The 12123-nt window shown below is 40.5% G+C and overlaps 1 protein-coding gene across 1 annotated transcript in view; it reads right to left on the bottom strand.

Moving 5' to 3' along the window:
* Positions 1-5612: 5612 nt before the first annotated feature.
* Positions 5613-12123, bottom strand: part of brat (tripartite motif-containing protein brain tumor) — a 55168-nt gene continuing 48657 nt past the window's right edge. Inside the window, 2 exon segments of the mRNA XM_018447223.1 lie at positions 5613-8661; positions 8664-8767. Coding sequence (XP_018302725.1) covers positions 6221-8661; positions 8664-8748 — 2526 coding nt within the window. The 5' untranslated portion in view covers positions 8749-8767 and the 3' untranslated portion in view covers positions 5613-6220.

The following is a 12123-nucleotide window of genomic DNA, read 5'->3' as shown; positions in this document are numbered from 1 at the left end:
CAACTAGCTACGCTAAGAGATCTATAGAGACTATACTGCATCATCTATAATCAAACAGAAACATAAGGCTACGTAACGCACACATTATAGTGGAATGTACTGATCACCATCGACGAGGAAACTTCGTTGGGGGTAGATTTCCTCGTCGATCATACTTGCATTAAAACGCATATGATACGCCTACAAGGATCGTAAATGAAAACTCGATTACTCGGGATAAGAAAATATTGACGGACCAGTTCGAAAAATGTTAGTTTGAGATTATGTTAAAGCAATTTGATTAAAAAATGAAAAAAATAATTATTGGAATAATGAATGAATAGTCAAATTTACATTATTTAAATTATTGTGCCTACGCTTTAAAAATACTTTTTTATCATTTGCATGATGAATAATAAAGAATGAATTTCAAATAGCACCGTCGCATTGTGATACTAGGCGAAGAATGCTTAATCTATAACATGTGTAAGGCCGGAATCAGACTACGCATTGAATATTGAGATTGAAGATTGAAAGATTGAAATTTGACCAATCAAAACAGTAGGAGCTAAAATTCCTTTGTCCTCATTGGTCAAATTTTAATCTTCAATCTTCAATCTCAATCCTCAATGCCTAGTCTGATTCCGGCCTAACAAGAATAAAATAATAAAATTGGAAATTTTATATCAGTAATTAAACTTTCATTTGACAGTGGACTTTTCTTAAGAGTTACATTTCTATTCGATGCTTTAAAATGGACTTTCCTCAAAAGGGAGATATTGATTTTCCGAACCGGGCCGCAGCCGTTGTCAGGGAATAGCAGGCAAGAGACGTAGAAAATAAAAATAAGACCAATGCTCATCTATAATGTGAACTGAAAATATTATTAAAAAGCATTTTACAACAAAAAATAACTAAAAAACAAACAAAAATACGATTTACAATTAAATTAAGAACAATCGAGTTGTATCATCTAAAAATAATAATACAATAATATTATAATAATATTAATAATAATAACATAACAAACCAGTACAAAAAGAGGAAGAAGAGTGGCTGACAGCGAGAAGAAAAGTGACAGTGTCGAAACGGTATTTCGTTCTCATCTCTCGCGCGCATCGCGGAGCGTTTCATTCTCGGTGATAACGCGAGCAATGCGAGCGCGCACGCATATATAAAACACACGCAGGCATAGTAGTACATATACACACATACACACACGCATGTACGTACATCTCGCGGACTCTTACTTTGGGAGTAATGCGTAGGAATGGAATTTAATCTCTTGTCTTGTGTGCGCGTGCCTCACGGCCGATTACTGACAATGAGAGCGGCGAAGTGGTAGTGATGGCTAGCTGGCAAGGTGGCGCATCGTGTCTTCTCAGTTTTCGCGTCAAACGCGTTAATACAATATAATAACGATATAATAACTGATTAATAAGGATAATAATGTAATAATAATAATAATAGTAACTAAATATCGATAATAACTAATTAATAATAGCAATAATGATAATGACAGTAATGTTAATTAGGGATCAACGCATGCTTATGCGATATAAATACTAATGGACAGATACCTTGTGATGCCGTCTCGATGGTGCAAGTTTCCTCTGTGCACCCCTCCCCTCCCCAAATTAATATCCCCCTTCCTAGAGAAAAAGATTTCGAATTATAGATATTCCATTCGCGTCGTTCTCTTGGCATTCCGTCTTTGTCAAGTTATTTAAAAAATAGACGCGGAAGCGTGATCGATTAATGTTGAAACAGCTTGACGGTTTGCCCGAGCCAACGCGAGAATGGCGCTTAATCAAGAGACTAAAACAGAAACGTCGAAACAATCGCGACATAATGAAAAATGAGATTGATCTAAATAATTTTCGATGACCTCTGCATTCGTTTTCTCAGCGGACACCCTGCTAATTTTTATTATCCTTGTTCATCTTTAAAGTTCGGTCTTCATGACGAGGACATTCCAATCGGAAAATGTCCAGAATTTGCAGTCAAAAATAATATCGAATCCTTCATTCGAGATAGCAAACGACAGATAACGACAGGTGCATGTAGCTACTCCGCGATATGATTCTGAGCGTTTACGCGACTCGAAGGAAGAAGATCGAAAATGCTCACGGAATGTCTACGGAATTATCTCGGATAAACAAGGACAAAATTCAACGACGATCACCTGGTTCAGTAGTCTTTAATTATGTAAAAAATTAAAGGATTCACGATTCAACATCTATTTTAGTACCTGTATCTGTCGAATATCACATTGTTCGTCGCAGATGCAAAACGTTTGTCGTATATCATAATTCGCGTGTCTCTAAATATTCATTAACATACAAACGTCAGTTATGAGATTCATAACGTTCATACAAACGTCATCGAAACTTATACATTTTTTGATCACATGTATTTCTCTTTTTTAAAAGTCATTTATACTTGTAAACAGCGACTACAGCAGGTACAAAACGCTTAAATCACAATTCCTGTTTCCTGAATTATAAATTCACGGTAGATTGATCGAAGGATTAAGTCTTTGGATCGAATGCCTTAATCGAATGCCATGAATCTTCAGTTCGACTTCGTAAATGTCAGCTTGTTACTGACTTAATCAGATTCGACTACCAAATCAAGCGATCACGAGATAGCAATAATCGCGGATTATTTCAGGATCTTAGATTGCAATCGATGACGAAACTATTTGAAGAAATGTTTGAGGAAATGTTAAATATTAGTTATCGCTCGAATTCTAATCGAATTATAGAGTCGATTATTGAGAGATTATTATTTCTATCCACTATCCTAATTCATTATTCTATTTAAAAATTTGTCATTGATTTGAAACAATCTGACACTCGATCGAATCGTCGAAAATTAATTTAAAAAAAAATTCACTAGTTATTCTGCGTGTCAAATATGTAATATTTTCAAAGTGGCGAAATAACTTTTTTTTTCGTAAACGATTGAGTGCAAAGATCCGAAAACTTTATATCAATCTAAGAACTTTCCAAAATTTCCAGAATTAAGCTGATGTTTGCATCAATGAAGCAATCTCTGATGATTTCCAAAGATCCTAACATAATCCACGAATCCTCATTTTAATTAGAGTCGTTAGGTCATGCCAGCTAGCCTTTTTCTCTTCGTAATACAGGGGCGTTGGATGACGTCTTGTATCGACAATCGAAAGTCGCAACACGTTAATAATAATAGAATAATAATAATACAATAATATTAATAAAAAATATAATAGCAAACATGCACGGAGTCGCGCGGCGGAGACTTGTGAGGACTTCCGCGATTGGCGATCCATCCAACAAAATATATTAATACTATAAGTTTTCTTTTCAAGTGAAACAGACGCCAGTGCAAACCTAAAACGGCTGCGTGGCAGTCAGGTGGGAATCGGAGGGTGGTGGTGATGATGGTTTTCATCATTGGTAGTTCGGGTAGATGGTGGTTTCGTGAGAATCCAAAAACATAAGCAGTAGCAACAACGCATTCTTTTTTTAAGCGCAGCGACACAAATGAAAAAGAGAGAAGAACAAAAGTTGCATCAGGCTGTAATAACGTAACTATCGAGAGAATGAGATACAGAACAAAAAGGAAAAGTCTTACACGATCGCTAAACCGGCTAATAGCTACTATATGCGCTACGATACTAACTACGCTAATAAGAAAGAAAAAGGAAGAGGATTTTGCCGTAAAATGGGAAGTTGGAGAAGACAATGAAAATTCGTCTTCTGGTTTCGTATCGTTAATGAGGATAGTGGTTACGTTAAAACGATTGCGTTATTTTGCTATGAAAGTCGAGAATGAGCCTCGATAATTTAACAACGGTATACGCAATCGGCTTCTTTTTTTTAGGCGTGAATCAAACGCCAAGCATCTTATTTCTTTTCTTGAGATTCATTTCTTGTAATACTACACCATTCAAGTCTCTATAAATTTTCTGCGTGTCTCCGTGAGTTGAACGATCTTTATGTCTATTAGAGTTATTTGCGTTATTTATAAGTGAATTCAGGATCTCATATTTAAGCGTTAACGTTACTTGGTACGATTTTCCGTGAATACTCCGAAATGTATCGCGACATATGTTTAACCGTAATGAGTAATGATACCGTCGATAAGCACTCAGCATATACTCGCCGACAAAGGTTATTAAATTTATCACGTAAACCGAGTGAGAAAAGTAATTATCGTATGACCAAAAAGTTAACGTAGGTCGATGCGATTTCGCGACAGAATGATGGAAACGAATGTATTGGAGTGGGAAGTGTAAAAATTACTTAAGTAAAACTAATCAATAATAATAAGTTGAGAAGACAAGAAAAAATAAATGCGTGCAATGACCGTTCAATGACGTTCAACAAAACGCTGTCATAGTTACAAAATGCACCTCAGAATGAATTTCCGTAGGAATTGTCGATAACCGTTCCAAAACGAAGGGGAGAGACGTATGAGATGGGAAAATCGAAAGGCAAATTCATCGGGAATACAATCTATTGATCCACAACATATAAGATGTCCTGTCGTCCGGTTACTTAGAATCCGCGGGATGATTCTCGCATCTCACGGATAATTAATTGAGTCAAATGATCTCGGATGATCAGCACAGTCCCAAACGCGCCCATACACGATTCAACAATCTTCGACGAATCTGCTACCCAAATATGTCGATATATTATATTATATATATTATTGTATTGAAATATAATGATGAAATTATTAATGTTTCCAACAATTTCTCAAACTATCCCCGCAAACATATTATATATTGATAACACATGGATCAATCTGATGTCTTACGCAGTAAGATCAAATGATTGTCCATAGAAATAACGTACGAACAATTTGGGAAACAAAATCGTTTAAAACCGCGGATAAGATGTGCTGATGATGTATGAGCTAATTCGAAGCTTACCGAAGTAATAAGAGTATGCAATACTCGCGGCAATCAGTCTCATGTCCCATGGGACAAAATCAAACCTGTTGAAAGCGGTTTGCAGAAAATCGTTGGATTTCGCGTAGATCTCAAAACGAATCTCTCACGAGATATACATCGAAACGGATGTTCGCGCGACGAACGGACATTCCTCGCGAACCTCGCACGGCATTTGGAGGGAGACATTTCAAGCGCGATGATCGGAAGTGACCCGAGCGCGACGGTCGCGATCGACCACCGTCAAAGAGAGTAACAAAAATGATAATACGCGCGCGGATTCGGGTACACGTAACGACTCGATGCATGTGTTAGTGTGGACCATGTCGTCGTCACGAGTGAAAACGCACTTCCTGATGTGATCGTCGGACGAGGTCTCAGAGAGAAGACCGTGGTTAGTGTGAGAAATGGGAATGGGAAGGTAGGAGAATGGTAACGGGTGTGAAGGGAAGAGGATTGGAGGGTGGAAGGCGAGGGGGAAGTGACTAGCGGCGGCGAGCTCTACAACTAAACAACAACAACAGTATTTTCAGTATTATAACAACATTAACAAGTAAGTTATCGCGTACGCGCACGCGTATTCACAGCGCGTACGCGCGAAGAAAGGAGCGCGCGCGAATTTTTCGGGGCAGGGTTGACGTCCTCTCTCTCTCTCTCTCTCTCTCTCTCTCTCTCCCCCTCTCTCACTCTTTTACTTTCTCTCTTTCTCTTGCGGGTCCTAAACAGCCCAGCGTCGCAAGGGCTATACACACAAAGCGTCGCGCGTTTCTCCTCTTTCTTTCCGCTTGTCCACGTGGGATAAAGAGGGACAGCTCGCGGAAATGCGAGGAGGATATCGAGGGAAGCGCGCGCGTGCTTTCTCGCATACCGTCGGTGATGTCCGTCGTTCGGCAGAGTCCACAAGAGGAGCGCCTCGGGAAAGTTCCGGCGAGGGGGCTCCCATTTTCTTGCCGCGTAAACGACACTCGCTCGGGAGTTGGTTCCTTGAGAGTCATGTATGAAGCAATAAATGGTGCGCTTCTTTCTCATGGTCAGTGTGAAACGTCTCGTTGGGGCGAGCGAAGAAGGTGATAGATAGATGATGGCGAAGATGGTGAGTTGAGCGCGCGAGCGTTGACGATGAAGCAGACGTAGAAGACAGGCGAACGTAGGTGAGAGGAAAGATCGATGAGATCGTGATGGCCACGCGACCGTCCAACGACGAAGAGCGGCGATGATGATGGCGATGACAATGACACGATGAAAAACGTTGACACTGGCGCACGACGATCATCGTCGTCGTCGTGACGCGTCACTGCTCTACATGCCGATCGGCGGTACCTGTACATAGCGGTATATGTACAGCCGGTAATCCTTACTGGCCAGTACGACCGAGCCGTCATCCATTAGCGCCACATCAAAACACTGAGCGTGCTTCACCTTGCTTTCAAGGGCCGAGACCAACTGACCATCCTGCGTGAAGATAGTCAGATTGAAATTATTATGATTGTCCGCTATTAGTATCTCGCCGTGCGTATTAATGCCCACGCCAATCGGATAGTTGGTGATACCTTCCCCGCCAATCTGTCGTAAGTAAGAGCCTTCGTAGTTAAAAACCTTGACACAATGAGCACGATTGTCGCTGATGAAGATCTCCTGTTTATCGTTCACCACCACGCCGTTCGGGAATTCGAGATGTTTCGAACAGCCAAATTTTTGTAGAACGTTGCCAGTCTGATCAAAGATGATGACGCGCATCACTTTGCATTCTACGACGACGATGCGTCCTTTTGAGTCGACGGTGACGCCACGTGGATGCTGGAGGATGTTTGCACCGAACTTGCGTACAAATTGACCGTATTGATTGTAAATCTGAATCTGGTGAGTCGGCGAACGTTCCGTAACAATAATGTCACCAGATGTCTTCACAACGGCGACGCGATTTGGATAAAGCAATTGGCCGTCGCGTTTGCCACACTCGCCAAATTGAAACTTGAACCTGCCTTCTTTGTCGAAGATCTGAATGCGATGATTGTTCGTGTCAGCAACGATGATATCGTTCTGCGCGTTTACCGCGACGCCTGACGGCTCGGTGAATTGACCCTCCATCACGCCAAACTCACCGAACTTACAATGGTAAATCATCTTCTGTCGTTTAATTTGCGACTTGGGCGGGAATATCGCGGTAGACATCAGTTTCGAAGTCAAGTCAAGGACGGAATCGCCAGGTGCGGCGTTCGTCGCTACAGCTACCGACGGCATCGCGAAATGGTCGTTCGTCGTCACGACCGGGTAAGTGTCACTACCGCCGTTGCTCCATTTCTCATACGGATTGGCATTCATTCCGTTTAGATTCACGTCGCTGATCGTCGTGGAGAACGGGCCGAGACTATTGGCCGAACTGAAACGTTTTGAGATCACGCTGCTGACAGTGTCGATCGAGGAAGGTGAAGATGACGATCCGCAATTCATACTGGAGGAGATCAGGCCGTTACTGTAAGTCCGATCTAAGAGAAGACTGCCCAGAGAACCAACGCCGCTTCCGGGTCCGTTGCTAATGTTGCTGCTGCTACTGCTACCAATGCCGTTGCTCGACAGAGCAGTAGGTCGTGCAATAGGTGGTTGTTTGCCGATCGCGTTGTTTTCACTGTTACTATTACTCCGAACGTAACCGAAGGTATTCCTCACTCCCACTTGTATCGCTTGATAATTGCTGACAAACTCAAGATCCGCTGTTTGATTGGCAATGTCTGTATTTGGAGTGTAACTGAGCAGTGACTGGAGCTTAGCCTCAAGGATCTTCTTGACCATGAGGAAATCTGTGATAGTGGTAACTTTGGTTACACGCTCAACGAAGTCACAGGTCTGCATCATTTTGTCTGCCATCTCACCCGCTCGCGTGGAGAGCACATTCAAGGAGATTTGCTTCGTCGAGAACACCGAATCGAGTTCCTTCAGTAGCTCCTGCTTGCGCTCGTCCAGCATTGATCGATAGAACTGGAAGGTATCGTTGATCTCATTTTGCGCTTTGTGATACTGCACCTGTAGTATTGCGGCGTTATGGTCCGTTGCTTTGACCGCCGCACGCGCGTCCGCCGCCTTCGAGCGGCACTCCTGGATGATCCGCGACAATGCTTCCAGTTGTTGCGAACCTACTTCCGTGACGTGGGCACAGTCATGTAACGGCGCCGTATGCTCCGTCAGCGTGCACTCTTTGCAAATTGGCACATTGCAGCTTCTACAGAAGTACTTGATTATCTCTTGCTTATGTCGTAAACAGAAGTGTACCTTCTCAGCGTTGCCACCATTGTTGCTGTTTCCGGTGCCGTTGATAACCAGAGTATTGCCACCACCGCCTCCGCCACCGCTGCTGCCGTTACAGGCGTTTTTAGGCAATTCCGTAGTCGCGGTGATCGTGCTACCACCACCGCCGCCGCTGCCATTTCCACCGCCGCCACCGCTACCGCCGCCGCTACCGACGGTCTCCAGCTTGGAGTCGGCCAAGTTCAATAATCGGTGGCCTTCGAAGCAGAGCATATATTGATGTGCCATCACGCAATTTGGACAGAGAAACTGATCACAATCGTAACAACGCGCTACAGCGCCAGCTTCAGTGGATTTGCAGCCGGTGCAATGGATGCGACTGGTGCCACCGGTGCTACCCAGCCGGCAGCGCGGGCAAGGATCTTCGCCCGACTTTGGTGCGTCGAGGCACAAGTCGCAGCTGTCGACGTCGCAGATCGCCGAATCGCTAGCAGGTTTTTGCCGCTCACCGTTACTGGGGACAGCGAGACCGGGGACCCGAGGGAATTTGCGCGCGATTCCAATGAGGGTGTCGGCGAGGCCATCTTCAGTCAACCGGCATCCCTGCAAGCAGAAATCACCAATATTTATATCGTGTATCGCTACATTTCGTAGATTATTATTATTATTATTATTATAGACTATTTTTTCAATGATAAAAATTTTGTCGTATTTGAAACATTTTAACAATTATATTATTAGTTCTGTCATGAGGGGGTTGGTTACCGAGGTAATTTTTGTACAAAAGCTAGGTAATTCAGCGGCAATCTAAACGAAATTTTGGGTAATTTTTGGTAAATCTAAATAATCTTTAGCATTCTCAGGTATACCTCTTTTTGTTTATACTTAGCTTGATTAGTCATAAAATTTTTAATTTAATACTAAGTTGTGATATCGTTTAACAAAGAGTCTGTGTTACTACTGGTGTTTTTTTAAATATCTTTTTATTTTACAAAAAATACCTCTTTTAATATTAAATTAAATTAATTAATATTTATATTTAATTGGATATTGTTTTGTTAATATTAAAAAATCTGAAACGTTACTGAGTAATCAAACTTGTTACTATCTATACATATAATACATATTTTGTTTGCGAAATTTTTTATTTTTGTGTTCCTGTATGCAATAAATATTTGTTTTGTAAAATTGCATCTTCTTTCTTAAGCAGTGAAAATCTAAAATCGATGTTCTCGAAGATACTTATCATAGTGGTCTATAAAGATATTCTAGAGTGATCTGAAGAAATAATAGTTTATGTATTCGCGTATAAGATAATCTCAGATGAGCAAAATAAATTTGGAAAAATCTTGGGTAATCTCAGAAAATATAACAATTTTAAATACTCTAAGATAATCTTGGTAATATGAGGTAATATTTGATAAGCTGGAATAATTTGAGGTACACTGAATAAAATTTCTGATGAAAAATGGAGGAATCAAAATTTTTTGGTTAAATTTATTAGAATTCTAGTTGAGATAACCGGGATTCTGGTTGGTACAATATTTCTGATAAAATCTACTAGAATTCTTATTTTTATCAGAATAATTATATCAATCAATAATTATATCATAATTCTAGTTATCTCAACCAGAATTCTAGTAGATTTAACCAGAAAATTCTGATTCGTCCATTTTCCGTCAGAATTACTATTTAATCCAATCAGACCATTTTTCTCAGTATAGTATTAGGTAATCTTAAGTAATTTGAAGATAATCCGAGGTAACTTAAAAGTAATCCGTATCAAGGATAATTTTTGTACACTGTAACCACTAGTGACCAATTCCTCGTTCTGTCATTTTATTTAAAAAGTACATATTTACACGGAAAAAAAAGATATAGTTCACACAACTAAAAATATTCAGTTGTGAGCAATATAGAAACATCATCCTAGTTATCTTTATGTGATGGGAATGTGTATTGATACGATTTATTTACTTTGATATATCAACTACATCAATGTAGTTAGGCGTAATCTGGTTATGACAAACAAAATTTGGTTGGGGGATCATTTAACAAGGATAAGTTATATATCCGTATAGTTGCGTCAATCGTGCATTGTAAAGCATGATGTAATAGGAATTAAATTATTAATAAGAATTAATTTCTTGTTACATCATATTATAAATTAAGTTGCAATTTTAAAAAGCAAAAGCGACTCATCACACTTCCAATTAAAAATATGTATATGTGAAATGCCGTCATTGCTGCAACATAACCTAATCTAACCATTGTACTATGTTTCAAGCAACCACATAAATAGTTGTTCCATATTTTACTATTTAATCTGGTTAGCATCACCAGATTTCTGTGTAGACCAACCATCCTGTTTTTTTCGTGTATATATACACATATGTTTTTCTAGATTCTTTTTTCATAATTTTAATTTTTCATTAAAATGATTTTATTAAAATGTTAATTATTAGGGTCATAACTACGCAACGATGTAACTGAGTGTATTTATATTTTTCTGTTATGTAAAACACGCTAGTATAAAATGAAATTTTAATAACGGCACTTTGCTAAGAATAATGCGAATTTCTCTATAAACTTTACTTCATCCACAAGAGAGTTTATAGTAACGAAAGAGAATATTTACAATATATTATTCTGTGTCCTATCGGTAATAGTATCTACTATAATAACAGTATAATAACGTCGTAATATTTAACTATCGGTCGCTCTCTGACTGTTCCTCGAGAGAGAGAGAGTGGCCGTTGTCGTTACGATTAATCGTTATTACGGTGTTTCGTATCTCAAAGGTCTCTTTTATTGCGATTCCCACGCGTACGTCTGGCTACCTCTCCACCTTCTTCTCTCCTCATCCCCGAGGCGCAGCGGTTATTCGCGCGGCTCGCGACGAGCAGAAGGCTTTGGTCCCTCTAATTAAATCGCTCAAGCCGGACGGCCATGTTTCACCTGGCAGTCAGAAGAGGACAGAGATCGTCCAAGTGGCCGCAGGAAAGGGAACGACGTGCGCCGGCGGCGAAGGAAAAGGAAGAATGAGGGAGACTGATATAGACCGCGAGTCCAAGGTCACGAATGCGAAGGTTATCGTACTTCTCTCCCACCCGGTCGAGCGAATTTATCGGATACCGTGCGACGACACTCGCTTTTCCACGCTCGGAGAGAAGGAGGAGGAAGAGGAGGAGCAACGAGAAAGAGGTAACGTCGAGAAGGAAGAGAGAGAATAGAGAAAGAGAGGAAGAAAGAGAGAGAAATGGATATTTTTTTAACGTGTCGAGCATGTCTAAATGAAAATATCGTTTCTCGGAAGCTTCGTGCTTCAACCAATATTATTTCATCGGCGCAGAAAGACTTAATAAAGAAAATATCATGATCTTTTTTTCCCCTCAAAATCGTTTTTATTCGACTTGTTTCATATTTCTTAACCGAAGTGAGCGGTGGTCAAAATTCACGCGATAATATTAGAAACAAGATAGCAAAGCCGCAGACAGAGGAAGAGAGAAAAAGAGAGGAAACTGGAGGCGAAGAGAACAAAGAGCATCTTGCTCGCGCACTCCAGGAAACACTTCTGAAGTTGCTGCACCAACGAGTCCTCGCTTGCGAGCGCGACTAGTGCGCGCCGTCTTCGTGCAAGAATTTCGATTAACTCCCGAGATAAAAGGTGAACGCTCCTGAGGGAAGTGTCCGTGGAGCCCGAGGTCGCCGGAAAGTCGTGTTTAACATACCGAGGCTGAGGAAGTCGCGAGGAACGCGCGATGAACTCACCGAAAGTGAGAATTCACGCCATTGTGAAGAAATCTACGTATAAAAACAGTATATATGTACTTGTATATATATATATATATATGTATATATACATAAAATATCTCCCCGTTGAATAAAATAATTTCATACAAAAAATATTCAGCACGCATATTTTAATAAAATGAATTATTTGTATTGAATATATCAAC

Source organism: Mycetomoellerius zeteki, unplaced genomic scaffold (genome assembly GCF_001594055.1).
Source record: "Mycetomoellerius zeteki isolate Tzet28-1 unplaced genomic scaffold, Tzet1.0 scaffold105, whole genome shotgun sequence".
NCBI classification, from domain to species: domain Eukaryota; kingdom Metazoa; phylum Arthropoda; class Insecta; order Hymenoptera; family Formicidae; genus Mycetomoellerius; species Mycetomoellerius zeteki.
Note: the sequence above shows the minus strand (reverse complement) of the source record. Positions and strands in the feature narration are given on the sequence as shown.